Source organism: Lampetra planeri, chromosome 6 (genome assembly GCF_965212315.1).
Source record: "Lampetra planeri chromosome 6, kcLamPlan1.2.h2, whole genome shotgun sequence".
Lineage (NCBI taxonomy): Eukaryota > Metazoa > Chordata > Hyperoartia > Petromyzontiformes > Petromyzontidae > Lampetra > Lampetra planeri.
This window is the reverse complement of record NC_136112.1, coordinates 13,547,633-13,567,635: the sequence shown is the minus strand read 5'-3', so window position 1 is coordinate 13,567,635 and position 20,003 is coordinate 13,547,633. Positions and strand designations below refer to the sequence as shown.

Here is a 20,003-nt window from a genome sequence, read left to right as displayed (position 1 = left end):
TTTGCTGAGTACCTTGTTCTCGGAAAAAACTATATAGTGCGAGCCCACCTGATCAGCCACGGCAGAGGTATTGGTTGTGCCGTGTTTAAAATCTGCCTTGTGTTCGTGAACCCAGTCCGAGACATGTCGTTTCGTTTCCCCAATGTAACTGCGACCGCAGGTACAACTCAGTTTGTAGACTCCAGGGTATTGCATGTCAAGAATGACCTCCTTCACAGCTGGGATCAGATCACAGATTTTGTGTACTGTATTGAATCGGACCTGGATCTTGTGTTTGTTTAAGATTTTGGAAATCTTTTTGGTAACAACTGCTATGTATGGTAAAGTGATGGTTTTGTCAGGCTTTAGATAGGAATACGTGTGGATAGCTTTCCTGTAGACAGAATGTCCCAACAAGCCATGACTGAATTTCACACCAACATACGTTTTTCGCAAATTGCTTTGCGCTTCATCAGAAATTGATTGGGCTGCATCAGCTGACTGTACTTTAAATACCCACCATGAGAATGGTCTTGCACCTGAATGTGTATATGAACATGGGGTCGGCAGTATAGATGGTCGGGGGAGGAGGCAGATATGAGGTGACCGCCATTCAGTGGATGATTGACTTTTTAAACAAAAGGCATTCGTTTCTGGAGCACAGATCATGTGAAAAGGAGTTGCATTAGTTTAGAGCAGATAGTTAGATGGGAGCAAGCCTATGGAGAATCTTGAAGATAGCGGGATAAATCTCGTCGTTGTTTCGGGATTTAATTGGGAGCCTGCGGGGGTCTCCGAGGACTGGGGTAAGTCGTGTAGTTTGTGGGAACGGATGAGAAGTCTGATGACAGTATTTACAATCTTTACAAGTTTGGAAGCAATGGATTTGGGAAGGCCATAGGAGAGTTGGAGAAGTCGAGATGTGATGAAAGCTAGGATAAGGAACTGAGCTGCAGATAGGGAACTGCTTTTTGTGTTTAGTGTATTGTCCTTCCCCCGCACTTCCGATTAGCTATGTACAGTGTGAGAGAAGTTCAACATACATGTGGAAGACATTGTGTAGGAGGTAGACCATATTAGAGGAAAGTTGGAAGGGGAATAAGCTTAAGATCACTTATGATTCCTGAATTATGTAGTCTTTCAAATGTGATATCAGCATTGAGGTGGCATGTTTTAACAGGAATATTTACACGGTTTTGCTGATGAGTATGGCCTCGAATAGAGGGAGCTCGAGGCAGCATTGTCGACTCTTTAATGCTGACCACACGTGTTAGGTCAGGTGGGAGTACTCACACTTTACCGTACCGCATGCAATCTATCGATCGAATAGTTGTGGTGTTCCCCATTTATACTGTTGGGTAACGGAGCCAGGGGGATATTAAGAAACTTGCCCAATCGTTTCAAGTGTTGCGCCAGAAGTTCAAATTGAACCGGCGGACATCTGGATTGCTGCTCATTGTGCTAACCATTACACCACCAGAGCTTGTAGTTGATTTTAATCATACGTTATAACATGCACATCCATTACCTTTTCACAGCTCCTCTCCCGGCTTATACCTCTTGTGGAGCCCACAGTCATCTCTCTGCTCCTGTTGGAGCTTCTTGACCTCTTCATATCTCTACTTTTGTTGAAGCCCTGCTGTGTCTCCTTGCTCCGGCTACAGCTCCGGCTACTGCTCCGGCTACTGCTCCGGCTCCTGCTCCGGCTCCTGCTCCGGCTCCTGCTCCGGCTCCTTTTTCGGCCACTGGGTTGCTCCCTGCTCCTGTTCCAGCCACCACGTCGCTCCTCGCTACTGCTCCTTTTCCAGCCACTGGGATGCTCCCTGCTAGTGCTCCTGCGCAGGTCCTGTTTTCTCCTGAAAAACAATAGTCGTTTTATTGTGAAGTACATGAATAGCAGCTGGAAATGAAGCTGGTGACATGTTTGAGGCTATCAGGATGTTTTGATTGCAGAAAAGAGATTGTCATCATTATCTGAAATTTTCTCACCAGTGGAGTAGAATTAAGTATACAGAACCTGTTCAACTGTCATGTGCTAAGAAGGGCCATTGCCCAAAAATCGCCTATTATATATTTTTTTCCTTCCAGTTTGGGCGGTGTTATTTACTAACATGTTGAATTTATGTTGAACTATGGCGCACCTCGATGGGTTCTGCGCTCACTTAAGTCCACGGTGATGATGGGTACATTTTAGGCTGATGAGGGCTACCATTTTTTTGCTGTAGTCCAAACACCAAATAAAAAATCATGTTTAGTTTATATAAAGTTGTTCATGTAAACTGTACAACACACTACAAATGCATGAAGAATAACGGCTAATAGGGTGGTGGTGCTCGTCTCCGATGATGGCCCTGAACAGTTGTGGAAATTCATTTTTTTCCCATGGCAGGGGCCAAAGGGTAATTTCATATACTTACAGGGCATTGCGGCACTCCTGAACAAACCTTGAAAGAAACAAAGACACGAGGCATATCATAAGTTCAGGCACTGTTTCCTATGTGACTGGCAATATTGACATTCATTCCTTTCGTAATACAAAGCAGGAGGGACGTGATGCAGCAGATGACACACTGTGCTATGAAATTGACGACATGAGATCAACTCCTGGCCCTGCCTAAAATTTCTGGCGAGTGATATATGAATAAGTCCTATGCACCCCCCACCCCTCCATCAACCTGCACTAACCGGCACAATAAAACAATACCCCATGATCAATATGGCACGGGAAGGCCTTCATCCAGCAGTGGAATGAAAAATGGCTGTACATAACACAGAATGCCCAACCAGTTGTCTTATCTGACCTCTCAAAACTCCACGTGCATCTCACGACAGCGGTGTTAAAGTAATCGGCGTGGGTTTTCAGCAGCCAGCCCACGCCGTAACTCGGCATCGTGAAAAGTAGATGCTTTTAGATGGCATTTGTAACACAATGTATTTCAAACTAAAGCAAAATATTACAAGACTTAAGGTATGCAGATCACCGTGTTTGACATAAATGTTTGGCCAATACAAAGAGTGCATGCACTCATCATCAACTTAATTTCACCAGTTGCAAAAGCCCATGTAGACTAAATGTCTCATTCTCAAGTAAGTTTGAGGTCACAAACGACCATCCCATATTTCATTTATGCAACGACTAAATGCAACCGCCATCTTGAGATGAAATGTCACAAAACATTCAACAATGGTATAACTAAAATATACATTAACTTTCAATAAGATGTATTTCGGATATATGCATGCAGAAAAGTTCAAAAACACATTTGGAGTGACCACTCACCGATTTGAAAACAAAAACGAGTTATATCTGTGTCGTTCTGAATCCTTGTGAGTTTTCAATTCCTGTTGAGGGGAAGATGGGGAGCATAATAACGAATCGAATGCGTTTTAATAGTTCACAAAGACGAGGCATGAAGGGTGGTCTGATATTAGTCCTTTCATGAATCTGATTTACAATGTGGCCCATTACTAATCACAGATTAACCTCTCAAGAGGCCAACTGCACCCACAACAGTGGTGTGAATCTGTCTTCTGTTGATTATCAAAGCCCAAGTAGTCTTGCTTTGGATGTTCGAAAATTTTGTTGGGTGCATTGACAAATTGCCGGTAGAAAACCTACATGCTGGAGCTTACATTATTCAAACTCTGCTCTACATATAGCCTGCTAACTTTACTACCCGGCTTCGCCCGGGACTTGGATTCTTGTCTTGGATTAATACATGGCCAACGCGAAGGGTGAGGGGGTTGCGTGACGTCAGCAGACACACTGCATAATGCTTCCGCATGCGATGTCACCGCTCACTTGTCGTGCAAAATATATCCATTATTGCGCTCCCCCCCCCCCCCACCAAAATGTATACTTTTTGCATTGTGTAGTCTGGAAGCTACCCACGTGCCAAAATCAAGTTTGTTGCATGTCGGGAAGTATGCTAAACATTTCGAACAGACACACATATTAATACATTTCCTTTTAATATATAACGAGGGGGTGGGTGACAGCACCACGCCCGGCCGCCTTTGTCCCCCCAGTGGCGATGTTCCCAGCACACGAGTTACTCCTTTGAGGCTGAGTCGACCTAGGGGAGGCCCAGGACCGGTTAAAATAATCGTCACCGGTGGTGGCCGTGTGCGGGAATGGAACTCGGGTAGCCGGGTGCGTAGCGCAGCGCACTAACCACTACACTACAATATGTTACGCTTCCACATGCGTGGGTCATATGACAGATTTGACGTCACAGCTCACTTGCTGTGCAAACAAAATATGCATTATTGAGCTCCCCCCCCAAAAAAACGTGTATACCCACATGGCAAATTTCAAGTTTGTTGCATGTCGGGAAGTACACTAAACATTTTGAACAGACACATATTCACAAATTTCCCTTTTATATATATGGAGATAATGAAAAGCCTACTTGGTGCCCTGCCCCCTACAGGCACCTCGCTGCATCTCTTCCTCATGATGATCCCATCTCAATGCTCAACCACACCTGTGTAAGGACAGTACAGGGCCTAAGGGCCGCAAATAAGGATTGTAGCGATGAGGGCAGGCAGGGTCAAGTGAGGTAACTGGGTGAGGAGTCACCGCGGGGGGAGGTGTGGAACCCACGAGGTGTTAGCGAGGCGAAGGAGATCTCCGATAGGAGAGAGTTCAGGAAAAGGGGTGTGGCGGAGCCGAGGTGAGATAAAAGGCAGCGCGGAGTGAGGCTCGAGGCTGCTGTGGGGGAGTCCGGACCGTCGTCACCGTCATCGCTGTGGATCGACCTCATCGTCTTGGAAGACTAGCGAAGGGAGTTATATATTTACGCCGTAGCTACTACGCCAACGGCTCCTACAGTCAGCGATGTAGCGAGTGTCGTGTAGCAGATACATAGAAGTCACCCAGTTGTAAATTAGTCAACCTGCGTCCAGTCGGGTGGAATGTATTTTATATATTAACTTATGGCAGCGTCTCTGAGTGCTACATTACACCTGCATGGGTGGGAATGTTCTATCTCACCTGATTGCTGGTTAGTCCCACGTCGCAAATGCTGCAGTGCTTCTCTTTTCCGTTGACGAAATTTCCCAAGTAGCAATGTATCTCCGCCCTCAGCGGGAAGCTTCTTGTCATGAATTTTGTTTCACAGGCAACAGGAGGGGTCTTCAGCAGAAGCGGAGGAGGGATCTTCAGCAGAAGCGGAGGAGGGGTCTTCAGCAGAGCTTCGCCACACGCAACTTTGGGCCACGAGCAGTTTTTAGGAGGCATGGTGGATGTTGCCGAGGTAACTCCCGGTTTCCAGGGTTCCTGAAATGAGTTACACGGAGCCTTGTCTGGGGGCTTATTCGTGCTCTGGAATGGCGGTTGTCCCTCTGGGCCCTGTCCCATTGGAAGCTGCTGCTGCAAGTTGTGAGAAGTAGGCTGAAGCTGCTGTTGTGAGTGGTGAGGCATAATGCTAGGCTGCTGCTGATTTTGCAAGCTCGGAGGCATCGAGGGAAAGTAAGATTGCTGCCGTTGCAGGCTCTGAGGCATGGGGGGAGGGTAATGATGCTGCTGTTGCACGCTTGGAGGCATGGGGAGGTGATGCTGCAAGCTCTGAGGCATGGGGGGAGGGTGATTATGCTGCTGTTGCAAGCTCTGATGCATGGGGGGAGGGTGATTATGCTGCTGTTGCAAGCTCTGATGCATGGGGGGAGGGTGATTATGCTGCTGTTGCAAGCTCTGAGGCATGGGGGGTGGGTGATTATGCTGCTGTTGCAAGCTCTGATGCATGGGGGGAGGGTGATTATGCTGCTGTTGCAAGCTCTGAGGCATGGGGATAGGGTGATGCTGCTGTTGCAAGCTCTGATGCATGGGGGGAGGGTGATTATGCTGCTGTTGCAAGCTCTGAGGCATGGGGTGAGGGTGATTATGCTGCTGTTGCAAGCTCTGAGGCATGGGGGGAGGGTGATTATGCTGCTGTTGCAAGCTCTGAGACATGGGGGGAGGGTGATGATGCTGCTGTTGCAAGCTCTGAGGCATGGGGGGAGGGTGATGATGCTGCTGTTGCAAGCTCTGAGGCATGGGGGGTGGGTGATTATGCTGCTGTTGCAAGCTCTGAGGCATGGGGGGAGGGTGATTATGCTGCTGTTGCAAGCTCTGAGGACTGGGGGGAGGGGGATAATGCTCTTGATGTTGCTGCTGCTGCCCAGGTAGCACTAATTCAGGTATATCCACATCACGCAGGACCTTAAGCACCTGCTGTGGATGCACCATCTCCGCATGCTGTGACTGCTTTTGCCTTAGGTCCCTTCTTTTGCATACCTCCTCAAGGAGGTTGGGCAGGTTTTCGGGTGTTAGCTTGTCAGAGGGATAGCGGCAGAGCTCAGTCACATCCTCCTCAGAGAGGCCGAATGACTCCAGTAACCCAGACACGATGCCTTCACTGCTGTCGCCATTAGCCAATAGCAAAGCATCGTCAGCCATCTTGCTCTCTCGCACGTACTCTTGATCTCTTTCCATTGGTCCCTGTACGGTGTCGAATTGTGAGACGCGATGACCAAGAGAACCAAAGTCTTAAGAGCACTGCATTCAATTACGTTCCATTTAATAAAGGCCGACTGACAGGATGTACTTTGAGAGCAATCACTGTGCGGAGTGCGAAGGGACTGTCTTTAGAGAGGTGGATGCAGATGCAGTCTCAGAGTATGTTGAGGCAATGGACGCAGCTCCAACTCCCATCAGCAAAACCTATTCAAAACAAACCATTAGTGCACTTGAAAGGCAGTTTTGTACAAGTATAATGCCTAGATGTTTGAACAAATAACCATTTTAATGGGAATTAACTCACTAGAGAACAAAAGACAAGTATCACATTCTTGTCTTCATGGATAAGTAATATTTAAAAAAACCTTTTTAAAAGCACACTTGTATTAAATGTACCGTACTAGCAATGGAAGAACTCCATGACTCCAGGAAGTGGCCCCGAAGCTTGCCATAACATAAGGGGCCGTGGTGATTTACAGCCAACGTCAGTTGACCATGGACAATTAGAGTCAAGCCGAAACATAACATATAAAAAAGGAATTTTTAAAATATATATTTTTATGATAGAATCTAGTATTGTCGTCAGTATGACATAAGTACACCAAGTTTGCAGTCGATACCACATTGGGAAGTGGGTAAAAATTGAGTTGCAAGATTTGAGGATACAACAACGACAACAACAGTGAGTTAATAAAAAAAAGCGTGTAAAAAGAGATGCAATCAAGAATGGAATACAGGAATAAAACTGCTGGATGCAGACCTCCGTCGCAATCCCTCACAGTCCTGTGATGCCAGTCCATATGAATTGATCACATTGTTCCATCAGTCATCTCAAGAGGGCTCTCTCATTTGGCTGCCATTCTGCCCCCAGTCTATCAGCCACTGTCCCTTCTAGCGATGTAACCTGCTCAAACCCACCTACTTTCCTCAACAGTCAACATGTGTTTTGATTTAAAGCTTTCGTGACTGCAGGGATTCATATTCTTGGTTCTTTCGGTAAAGTCACGTAGAAGGGAAATAATAAAATAATAAATATCAAACATATAGTATTGTCATCAGTATGATATAAGTATACCAAGTTTGCAGTCGATACCACATTGGGAAGTGGGTATATTTTTATTACTTGATTGTTTCCCTTCTACGTGACTTTACCGAAAGAACCAAGATTATAGTCGATATATGGTTTATATAATTTAACCCACGTACTCTTGTCAGTGCAAGTGCAAACGTGCACATACATCATCAAGCTCCTTCATACACATCCAGCTTTTGTCGACATTCATGTTTATACTTTATACCCCATGCAATAGCAGGCAATATGCAGACTGAAAACTATCTTCCTCATGCAAATGTTTACGTTGCTCTTCATTATAAATGTCAACGTTTCAAAATAATCCCCATGCCGCTGTTATTCCACTGTAGCTATGCATTTTTTAAAATATAGATTTAAAACAGACTTCTTTACAACTACTTTTTGTGTTAAGAGTTTGTTGTGCTCCCACCGCACCGATTAGCACGTTGGGCTACGTCCGGTGCGAAAGAAGTTCAAAATACAACCACCTCGCCTCGTATACAGGAGGTCGTGGCTTCGATCCCGACCTTGACGCCTGCTGCTGTATATTCTTGGTTCTTTCGGTAAAGTCACGTAGAAGGGAAACAATAAAATAATAATAAAAATAAAACAATAAATTATTGTTTTGTATACAATAAATTATTGTCACGTAAAAGGGAAATAATAAAATTTAAAAAATAAAATCATAAAATGCTCACGACGTTTCGATTGCAACACAAGCAATCATCATCAGAAATGTCTTGCTGTGGTTTTCACAGCTGATGATGATTGCTGTGTTGCAATCGAAACGTCGTGATAATTTTATTGTTTTATTTTTTATTATTGTATTGTTTCCCTTCTACGTGACAATAATTTATTGTATATTAAACAATAATTTACTGTTTTATATTTTTATTATTTTATTGTTTCCCTTCTACGTGACTTTACCGAAAGAACCAAGAATATGAATCCCTGCAGTCACGAAAGCTTTAAATCGAATAAAGCCTGCTGCTGTATACTTGGGAGTTTGTGGTGTCTCTCTCCGTGGTCGTGTGGATTTTTCTCTGGGTCCTCCGGGTTTCTCCCTCCACATTTAGCATCAACATCACACCACGCGTTCAGTCTTTCGTCCGCTGTACATTTATTTACACATGATAAGCCACTAAGCTGAGCCATCATTTGTGGCCAGGTCGCTTCTGAAAACTGAGATACACAGCTCAGTGGGCCTCACCTGGTAAAGTAAAGCTAGTTAAGTGGGATTTAGGTTTGGCTTTCTAATTGGCGTATTCGATTCTCGCTGGCCACATTACTTCCAGGAGTTAAATGCCCAGCCACGGGGGAGGGCTTTTCAAGGTTGTTTCCGTGTAGTTTATGGGTGGACAGCACCACCCACGGCCGCTTTTGTCTCCCACAGTGATGATGCTTAACCACCGTGGTCACTCGTTTAAAGCCCCGGAGTCGAGGCAAGAGAGAAGCCCCCAGGGAATTGCGTTCAGATATTCGCCACCGATGTTGGCCGTGAGCAGCTTCAGGAAACACAAAACGGGCCGCCATTTGACACCAAGCCGCCGGTGACAGTCGCAACCAATGCCCCCCCCCCCCTGTTTGTGCCCAACTAGTTGCACGGTTACGGAACCAGGCTAGGTGCACCTTTCATGAGACGGGGCTTCCCGGCAGCTGCTGCTGCTGCTTGTTGCGAGCTCACAGAGGCCGAGGCGCCAACCGATTGCCCGACCGCGGAGTCGGCGTTGTTGAGGAGTCTCGGAACGAAGCCCCGCTCGCGATTAATTATTCTCGACCGTCGCCGATCATCGCTCGGCGTAGAGGAGAGGGTGGGTGGTGCGGGTGGGTGGGCAGCGAGAGCGTCGTTGCGAGACTCACGGCCGACGAAGATGGACGCGGATTGAACGGGAGACGGAAGGACGCGGACCAGACGCAGCACAGCAGACATGTTGGGTGGGGGGGAGGGGGGACGCTGATAGGTCCGCGGTGAACTGCGCCCGTGTCGCACCAAAAAAAAACATGTTAGTGTAAGGGACCGCGGTGAATTGGCGCTCTCTATTCGAGTTGACCGTGCAGTTGACACGGTAAGGGGGTGGGGGTCATCTCAGTCTGTCAACCCATGGCACCTGGCTGGGTCTGTACCGTGACCTCCTGCATTTAGGGGCCGTCCATAAATGACGATTTTTGACCCCCCCCCCCTTCGTCACACGGCGTCACAAAAAGTCAGACCCCCCCTCAAATATGACGTCACAAAGCTCTGCCCCCCCCCCCCCAAAAAAACATGCTTCAAATCGCTTTAAACTATTGTCATTGTAGTGCGTATTTAATGTGCCGCTGCACTCTGATGTTGTAGGAGAAAACATTTATTAAAAAGTCTATTTAATTAAGTAGAACGTGTTTATATTTATTTAAAGTTGCGCATTTTGATGTGACGTCACATTTCTCAAACACCCCCCCCCCTCGTCACACATCGCCACAAATGTCTGACCCCCCCCCCCCCAGGTGCGTGACGTCATTTATGGACGGTCCCTTAACACCGAGGTCTCGAAATAGAGGCGCAGTGACACAGCGCCGCCTGCTGTACAGCAGCTGTAACTGCAGGTGGACACAGCGCACACGCCGTTGATCACACATACACGGCTGTGTGCCGGCAGGGCAGAGGAACTGGGGCAAGGGTCACGGTAGACCTCATAGGAAGGCCCTTGGAACCCTCTGGTGGGTTCGAGAAGGGAGGCGTGGCTAGGGCGGAGCCAAGTCGCGCCAAGGGGAATAAAAGCAGCGGAGAGTGAGGGCTCGGGGCTGCCGGTTCTGGGGAGTGGACTCGTCTCGTCGTCGCCGTCTTCGTCACTGCCGCCTTGACCTGATCATTGCGTGGCCGAACAGTAGTTGGCCGTCTCGGTCGACGCCGTCAGTGCAACGCGGGCAGGGTCGTACGGCAGCGTGGTCGTGAGAGGGGGTCGGAGTTGGTGGCATGAACATAATAAAGGAAAGCCAGTGCCTCCTGCGACTACCTCGTCTCCGACTGAATGTGTGCGCCACACGCCACCCACACGCCTCAAGAGAGAGAAGAGACATACGACACTACAGATGTACAACCAAGGAACACAGTGAGCAGGTTAACACTTTGAGTAATTAGAATCACCAAGGCCTTAACAGAAACTGTGGGATTTTTTTATACTTTGAAAAAACCTTCAATTTCTTCATTACATGTTCAACTTTCAGGAGTCATGAAATAGCTTGCAAAACAGCTTCCACACGGATGACTGCAACAACTTAATTCCGCAGTCTCTAAATTCCACGGTGAATGACACCTTTTAAATTTTGACCAAATTAATAACTCAAATCGGCAGCCTTTATGGACCGCAATGATGTTTGACCAGGCGCTCAAACCGTCAACATAACCCTAATCGGCCATTATCCACTGCTGGATGATCGGCCTCCCCAAAATTGAAAAAGCCTCATGTCATAATCCACATCCCCTGCTGCGGGTGAGTTGATCTCACCTCCCATTAGCACGGTTGGCTACGTACGGTGGGAAAGAAATTCAACATACATCACTCCGTTTGTCTGCCCTCTTCGTCGTTTCCTCCTAGCAAAGGACATATTTGTAAACATTGTAACGTTGTAACCCTTAGGCTTTCGCGACCAATATAAAATCCGAATTGTTTTTTGGGTCAGATCGCCCCAGTATGTCGTAAACCCTCCTCCACCCGACACAGCCAAGTCACGTGAACAAACGTGCCAATACCTGCTTCAGCAGCACACCGCCGGTGTTAGGAGTGATCCAGTTTCAACCAGCATTAGCGGGCAGTTGCTACAAATATGAAAACATCATATCTAACAATTGTAACCATCATTTATTCAAACACATTGAACTTTATGTACCACTTCCCGTTCTCTTGTGGGTGCACATTGATGACATCACACCACCTACTAAAGGCCCATGGCGTGAGAGGACATTTTCGGGTTTCCAGAAACTTCCTGATGATGCTGGTTGTGACCATCAGTGAAACACCAAACCAACTTGATGTGTGGATTGCTCGCCAACACACTGATTTGCTTAAGCAGTCGTACACCAGCCCATTTGTCCAAGTGGAAATTTTATTAATTGGCTGTTGAGTGGAAAAAGGCTCAGCACACATTTTACTTTAGAGATATGACGCAAAAATCAATCATTAATTGTGACTCCAGCGATTGTAGTTTTCAAGTGCAAAGTGTTTATAATCATTCACTTCAAGAACGCGGGTTGTCAAAGAACTAAACGACACGGTTTAGACTTTCTTGCCATGTTTATTAGATGCAGTCATTACACGATCGTGCGAGGGACATTGGAAATGGCTAACACTGACAGATTGCGCTAAAAGGATTGTGCCGACGGTGAGTGTACAAGGAGCTGTTGAGGGCTTGAGAAGACGGCTACTGTTGATCACCGTGTGAGGTGACAGCTTACGTAGGCTGTCGAGTTGTGTCCAAAACTTGTGTTGAGAGATTGGTTTGAGTGGCCTGCATTATAGCGCTGGGTCTATTGCTTACGTTGACAGCTTGCGGAATGAAAAAATGAAGTTGTTTTGCTGGGTTGCATTTACACCTTAAATTTACCACTTGTGCTGGCAGACTAAATTAAGGCTCATGTCGATACATTTGTGTTGCTGTGCCGAGAGCTTGTGGGGACAGTGACAGCTTGTGTTCAGTGTGTATTGAGAGATTGTGTAAGCAGTGTGATCAAATATGTTTGAGCTTGCGTTGATGACGTTTAGTGAAGGATTGTATTGAGTGTGTCGACAGCATGTGGTGAAGGATTGTATTTAGAGGTTGTGCTTACGGTTGTGGTGACAGCATGTGATAACAGCATGTGGCGACAGTTGTGTGTTCCTGACCGATGCTAAAAGCTCATGTTGACAGCTTACATCAACAGCCTGCACTGTGTTCTTGCGTTACAGGCATTTGTTACAGTCTTTATTGCCCAGGGCTTAGGAGGGGAGACCGGGGTTTACAATCCACCAGACCAAGGCACTGGCCAAAGCCTCGCTTCATGAGCTGCACTTGTGCAGACGGTGGTGCGTCATCGGAGACCTGTGCCATCACGGCTTGGAGGTGCCCGTGCCAGCAGCAGCCGTGCCGGTGGCCGTGCCGGTGGCCGCGCCGGTGGCCACACCGGCGGCCGCACCGGCAGCCGCATTGGCAGCCGTCTGTTTGGCCGTGACGGAAGCCGTGGCGATGATCTTCTCGCCGAGCGACTCCAGCACCTCGCGCTTGTAGTCCTCGAAGTCGCCCTCCACCTGGTTCACAGTTGACTCCTCCACCACCCAGAGCTGGCAATTCGTCTCCGTTATGAGCCGAGCATCGTGACTCACGATCACGACACCTAGATGTGAGCACGCACGCAAGCACGAGGATAAAGATTAAGCATTAAGCTTTATACTCCATTTCTGAAACCGTACTGTGATCTGAATACGTGTCACGTGTGTTCGAGCTAAGGGCAGAGTAGAGCCAGGAGGGGGGGCTAGGGGTGGGGCTAATAATAGCAGCGTTGCTGCATCACAGACACGCACTCTCGTTTAATGTGTGTGATATAACCGGCACAGCTGGGGGTTCTACAATGGAAAACCACTGAGGTGTGCCAAGCTGGCTTGGAATGGCCCCGGCCCAGGTTGGTTGTACAGTGGATAAAAAAGGTAACAGTGACAAGTGCTGTTAGAATGGAGGGCACAAAGAAGTGACGTGGCTAAAGTACAGCACACAAAGAACTGACGCTGAGCCGTCTTATTTTATTCTCTGCAGTGCTGATTTTCAACGCACTTCCACACTGGTGGACAGTGAACTACACAAGGCATTGTGAACTGTTCTTTGCCATGTTTGGTGTACGCGGTTGTCTCAGGAGTGTAAAAGTTATTGTTGGGCCAATTCAATCTAGGGGCGCCCAAAGATAGGTTCATTTCCCATGGTGAAGAATCAAATGCAGGTCACTTGGATCAGAGCGTAGTACGTGAATCACTATGTCACAGCTCTGCGCAACAAGCACCGCATCCACCATTCACAACTAGGTTGCGGTGACATAACCACAGCACTTGTGCCAGGCTGGGTGCACTTTGAGACCATGTTCGCTGACAGCAAGTCACAGTACAAACCCAGGAGTTATGGGTTAACTGAATAACATGACAACATGCACAAACCCACAGACTTGGGTTCTCACCTGATTAAAAAAACGTTGAAACATTTACTCACAAATGCACACATAGATAACCCACTTGGGACTTATAAATTGCCATAGCAAGTGACGCATTGCGCCAAGGAATAGCGAGGTCAGTAATACGGCCATATTTCCCTTCCCAGTGCTGATGTTTCAGTTTTCAGTTTCATTTATTAGGATTTACCCTGTGAGCCATTCGGCTCTTGATTTGGGTGCAACCGCAACAAACAATAAAATTTCAAGATACGCCGAAAATTCATTGTACACAAATCTAAACATCACATACGTAAACAATAAAATCCTACAGAAAAAGCACCACCCGTCCATGCTGCGTACAAAAAGTGCAAAAAATCCCATTTCGATGTTTGATCCCAATAACAATCATAATACAATACAGATTAAAATTTTAAGTATAACTCTAAACTAAATCAAATGTGTGAACATGTGTGACATCAGCACTGGGATATCGACTTGAGGGAACCTGATTATCTGGGATTACCAGGACCATTCCACAGCCAAACCCTGGCTGTTACAATAACCCTGAGGATGAGGAGATCAAGGCAGCAGCTAAAAGGTAATCTCCTGACATGCTCTAAATCACACCCACACCCCTCACCTCCTTTGTACTGGTTGATGGCTTCACCGAGGGCATCAATGGACTCTATGTCCAGGTTGTTTGTCGGTTCATCCTGCGCACACACACAGCATGCGTAGGGACAATGTCATTGATTGACCCCTTATCTGGATGTGAACTTGCAACCTGCAGATTGTGAGTCCAGCGCTATGCCGGTGCCATTCTGGAGCTGTTGTGGCTGTGATATGAACTGCATGTTGTGTTGTAAACGAGTTCAGTGTCTTTATAGTCGGGTGGCTCAGGGTTCAGAGCACCAAGCCGGTAGCAATGATTTCCTGAGTTCTAATCCAGGTTTCGGCTGGCGATGATTAAACCGGGTTCTCTGAGTTAATGTCGCACCCTGGTCAATAACGAATGAATACATTTTCCCAATGTGTTTATGTTATGTTCATGCTGTGGCTTATTAAATTGTGTTTATGCTGTGTTTATGTTGTAGCTAAGTTAAGATTTTGTTAATACTGTGTTTATGCTTTGGCTGAGCTTAGATTGTGTTTATGCTGTGTGTATGTTACAGTTGAGTTAAGAGCTTGTTTAAGCTGTGTTCATGTTGTAGCTGTGTGCACTGGGTTGTTGTTTTTTACCAATATGAGGATATCTGGCTCTCGACAGCTCAGCTCCGCAAACACCACTCGGGCCTTTTGCCCGCCTGGATGAAAGGGGGACAGCCACAAACGCACGGATATATACACATACAACCCAACATATACACACAGCCACTGAGCGTGCCATATGATGGGGTGTGTGAGGCATGGTATGGTCATTGTGTGGTGTGTGGGTGGGTTGTGCAGTGTGAGTGTGTGTTATATATGTGGAATGGGAAGTGTACATGGTATGTGTGGTGTACGTGGCATGGTCGGTCTATGTGGTGTATGTGTAGTATGTGGTGTGTGCAGTGTGCGCGGTGTATGTGCAGTGTGCGCGGTGTATGTGGTGTGTGCGCTATTACAGTTTGAACCCCCTACCTCCTCGTGGTGCCGGACGGCAATGCTGTGGTGGGCAGTACCGAGGGGGGAGGGCCAACTTAAATTGGAAACTCCACTCATGGCGTCTGTAACCACCACAGCGGCCAAATGGGGGCTGTGGACTGGTGCGAGGGGCTGGTAACCCCTCCACCTTCAATTAATTACCACTAAACTACGAGTTAAAACATTTATTAAGCTTGTGCCGGAGGCCCCGGGGGGACAGGCATCTATGACGTCTCCTGGCCAAACCCCTTACCCTCGGGGCTCCTCCAGAAACAACAAAAAAACACTACGTGTGGCCACGTAGAATGTTCGAATGCTCACTGCGGAGGAGAGGCTACCACTCCTCTGTCGGGAGCTGGACTGGTACCGCCTGGATCTCTGTGGCATTCAGGGGGTCTGGTGGACAGGCACTGGCTCGTGCCACCACGAGGGGTGGACAGTCCTCTACTCGGGACAGGAGACTGCCAAACAACAGGGAGTAGCTCTTCTTCTGAACAAAGGAATGAAGGGGGAGTGGGAGCGTGACGGTGAGTTGTGGCAAGCTGTAAGCCCCAGACGACGTTGGGCTCGCCTTCCCATCAACCAGAGGCAAGGAGTGGTGGTCGTGGTTACTTATGCCCCCACCGAAGATGCAGGCAAGGCCGATGAGTCAGATGCCTTCTATGACCTCCTGTCACAGGTGCTAGCTAAAGTGATCCCTCGGGATAGAGTCATCCTGTTGGGTGACTTCAATGCCTGAGTTGGTCATGATGTTGGCACCTGGTCTGGAGTGATTGCAAGACATGGGCCAGATCAACTCAATAACAACGGCAGGAGGCTGCTAGATTTTTGTGCAGCCAATGGGCTTGTAATTACCAACACGCTGTTCCGGCATCGGCGCATCCACACAACATCATGGATGCATGCCGGGTCCAAGCAAGAACATCTGCTGGACTACATAGTGATGGACCAGCGGATGCGAGCCCATGTCCTTGACACCAAGACCTACCGTGGAGCTGATCTGCCCTCTGACCATCGACTCGTCATCTGTAAGATGCACCTGCCATTCTTCCACTCCGGTGGAGGATGTACACTCAGGACCCGATTCAAACCCATAGTGGCATGGTCTCAGCTAGCTGATGAAAGTTGCAAGCGAGAATTTCATAATCGCTTGCGGCTGGGGTTGACATCGTTCCTGACTCATCCTGATGTCGAGGGGAAATGGGCGAGGTTTAGGACTGTGGCTCATGCAGCTGCAATGGCTGCTTTGGGTACGCGGTCCAGACCTCCCCAGAGACCCTGGCTGACAGAAGAGGTGTTCATGCTGGCTGAGAAAAAGCGACAGGCCCACTTTCATCAACTACAGCATCCCACGTCTGAAAATGACGAGGCTTACCGCAGACTTCGTTTGGAGGTTCGTGAGACGCTGCAAGGATGGGTGGTGGTTACAGGTTGCTGGGGAGATGGAGTCTGCCTCAATGGCCCGCGATCACAAATCGCTCTTTAATTCCATCAAAAAAGTAACCTGCAGCTCCTCCGGCAGGCAAGGCTGCATTGGCTGGGTCATGTAGCCCGCATGCCCAGTCACCGCATGCCTAAACAGCTTTTGTTCGGCTGGATCGAGGGGGCTAAATAGGCGCGGCATGGGCTGGAGAAGAGATGGAGTGATGCGGTACAGGAGAATGCGGAGCTGTGTGGACTTGCCGATGACTGGTACCAGCGGTGTCAAGATCGGCCTCTGTGGAGGATGCTCGTGAATGACGCTACTGGGCAGTTGGAGGCAGTCGTCCTCCAACAACAACGGAGGGGGGAGGAGCGACGCTCACAACAACGAGCGGAGCGCCGGGTGGCGAAAGCACAGCAAGTTGGCACAGTAGGGGGCACATGTGGTGCATCAGCCAGTCATCTCAGTCGTCTCAGTCAGTCGACCCGTGGAACCTGGGTCTGCCCCGTTACCTCCTGCCAGTGGGCATTCAAGACTTCACGGGGCCTCAACGTGCACATAGCCTAGCACAAGCGTCGTGGTGACGTCACCGCCACTTAGTGGCAAATGGCGGTTGTTGTTGTTGTTATTATAGTTTTGAGTCTGCAGTGAATGCGTTGTATATGGTGTGTGCATTGAACATGGTGTATGCGGTGTGCATTATATACGCGGTGTATGCGGTGTTGTATGCATTGCGGGCGGTGTGTGTGTCTCCTACCGGACAGCTTGTTGATCTGGATGGTGTGCGCATGGCTCTCCAGGCCGAAGCGTCCCAGGCGCTTGCGCGCCTCCTGGTAGGGCAGGTTGAAGCAGCGCTGCAGGTACTCAGTGGCAGTCTCCTCCATGGCCAGCTGATCCGCGTACTGCTGGTTGAAAAAGCCGATCTTCTGCTCGCACACACAGGACACGTGCAGACACACCAGCGTTAACATTAAAATCACTGCTGTTTTCAGTCTTCATCATCGTCGTCGTCGTCACCACGACTTTCGTCATCATCGGTGTCGGAATTGCTGGGGTCAGTGGTGACGACACTCCGTAGAATAAGCAAAAGCTCAAAGCCCCAAGGAGCTCAAGGTCCCTGGTTTCAGGGGAAATAAATCAACGTGTGCCACATACCAACTCAGTAGATCTATATGCATGTGATGTCGTGGTCTCCTATCCCTACATCTCCATCGCAAATGTCTTACACTCCACATCTGTGCTGTGTGTGTGTGTCACTCTTCTCTCAGCCGTACATCTGTCTCTTGTCTCCATCACTTACACCTCACTACATTTATATATTTTTTACACCATTCATCTCTACATCTGTCGCTTGTCTACATACCTTCTCTCCTCTCACTAAGTCTCTGCTGTCTACATTTCCATCTGTCATATCGTATTTTTTTTTATCTCGACACCTTTTGTTATCTTACTAAGAATTGACTAAAATTAAGCATTGACCAGGGTGTTGGGCAGGGGCTGTGTTGTGAGTGTAGGGTGGGTGGGACAAGCGAGATGTTGTGGGGGGTGACCACTCACCAGACGGTGATTTTTCCTGCGTTCACCTTTATTCTGCAGTGCACACACACACATACGCACACGTGGTTAAATATACACGCACGCCCACAAATAAAACACGTGGTTAAATGAACCTTATGGCAGGGCCCCAGGGTTCAATAAGCTCCCGGCTCTCGCATAAACTGGCATTGCGACGTCATTTTATGTCTGTTGAAGGCAAACGATACGGCAATCTATTCCTCTGGACGAGCTCTACACGATGCGCTAATCAAAGTTTTGTTTATGACTACGGAAATTTTGGCAACGACAGGTGCTTGGTGAATGATCCGCGCCAGGTGGATCGCGGCGTTGATGTACGCGGTGGGACGGAGTCGCCAAAAAATTATTAATTAATTACGATTATTCGGGACCCCGGGGTCCCGCCATAAGGTTCAAATCTATACGCACACAAAACACACGGGTAAATATACACGCTCACACACACAAGGTTGAATATAAAAACACACAAAACACATGGTTAAGTATACACACACGGTTAAATATATATACAAAGAAAAAGATCCCCTATATAGCCTTAACAGACTGTAGGGGAAAGTGCTGTTTGCGAGCACCTATGAAGGCCGGCACAGGAAAACAAAGGGGTGGGTGGTCAGCACCACCCTTGACCGCCTTTGTCTCCCCCAGAGGGGATGTTTACACTATGCACAAGGTCCTAATTTGAGGTTGAGTCGACCTAGGGGAGGCCTGGGACCAATTCTGATAACCGTCACTGGTGTTGGCCATGAGCGGGAATCGAACTTGGGTCGCTGGGTTCGTAGCGCAGTGCACTAAACACTACACTGCACACACACAAAAAGCACATGGGCAATTATATACACACACTCTGTGGGGAGCGGTAGTGTCGTGGTTAGCGCTATGCTACAAACCCCAGTGACCCCAGTGACCCCAGTTAGATTTCTACTCACAGCCAACACCAGCGACAATGATCTGAACTAGTCCTGGGCATCTCCTAGGTCGATTTAAACTCAAATGACTACCTGAAGCGCTGTGTAAATTTTGCCCCCCCTGCATCCCTCCTCCCTGGATCTTACCCTATATAATCGCTTGTCACATACAGCTCTCTCTGCCCACTACAGTAAAATATGTTTTGCTGTGGTTGTCCCACCTGATGACGAAAGCTTGTGTTGCCTCCGAAACGTTGTGATTTAGTTAATTATTTTATTTTATTTTCATCTACGTGACTTTACCGAAAGAACCAAAGAGTATGAGTGTAGAGACAAAGGCCGTCAGGCATGGTGCTGGCCACTCACCCCTTCATGTGCCGTGCCGGCCTTCACAGGTGCCCGCTAACAGCACTAGCCCCAACAGTCTGTTACATGCTGTACGGGGGATCTTTGTCTTTGTGCATGCGTACCGGTTCTAGTGCCGCGGTGAGCAGTCCCAGCAGTGTACTCTTCCCCACGCCGTTCGGACCCACGATGGAGACTGCGCACGGGCGAACACACGGCAGTGAATGGTGCTGCAGTGGTACCGTTGTGTTTTAACAGGGTGCACTGCGAATTACCATGGCCTACTACGGTGTGCTGCAGTGGTGCGCTGCTGTTTATTACAATTGACTTCAGTAAGCTGCGTTTCATGGTGGTGCAATGCACTTCACTCTGGTGGGTTGTAGCTCACTGTGGCGTGTTATGACGTATCGGTAATCGTGGCGTGATGTGGTTCA

At 48.1% G+C, this 20,003-nt stretch overlaps 2 protein-coding genes across 3 annotated transcripts in view; both read right to left on the bottom strand.

Moving 5' to 3' along the window:
* Positions 1 to 9,544, bottom strand: part of LOC144719560 (uncharacterized) — a 34,288-nt gene extending 24,744 nt beyond the window's left edge. For both annotated transcript variants that reach the window (XM_078595598.1, XM_078595599.1), the window contains exons 1-5: positions 9,411 to 9,544; positions 4,976 to 6,682; positions 3,260 to 3,321; positions 2,397 to 2,423; positions 1,508 to 1,835 (exon numbers count right to left, since the gene is read on the bottom strand). In XM_078595598.1, the coding sequence (XP_078451724.1) occupies positions 1,508 to 1,835; positions 2,397 to 2,423; positions 3,260 to 3,321; positions 4,976 to 6,454 (1,896 nt within the window). In that variant the 5' untranslated portion in view covers positions 6,455 to 6,682; positions 9,411 to 9,544. The remainder of the gene's footprint in view (positions 1 to 1,507; positions 1,836 to 2,396; positions 2,424 to 3,259; positions 3,322 to 4,975; positions 6,683 to 9,410) is intronic.
* Positions 9,545 to 11,802: 2,258 nt separating this feature from the next.
* The window catches only part of ABCF1 (ATP binding cassette subfamily F member 1), a 28,303-nt gene continuing 20,102 nt past the window's right edge, over positions 11,803 to 20,003 (bottom strand). The window contains exons 20-25 of the mRNA XM_078595597.1: positions 19,695 to 19,765; positions 18,302 to 18,334; positions 17,502 to 17,670; positions 14,938 to 15,002; positions 14,339 to 14,411; positions 11,803 to 12,897 (exon numbers count right to left, since the gene is read on the bottom strand). Coding sequence (XP_078451723.1) covers positions 12,614 to 12,897; positions 14,339 to 14,411; positions 14,938 to 15,002; positions 17,502 to 17,670; positions 18,302 to 18,334; positions 19,695 to 19,765 — 695 coding nt within the window. The 3' untranslated portion in view covers positions 11,803 to 12,613. The remainder of the gene's footprint in view (positions 12,898 to 14,338; positions 14,412 to 14,937; positions 15,003 to 17,501; positions 17,671 to 18,301; positions 18,335 to 19,694; positions 19,766 to 20,003) is intronic.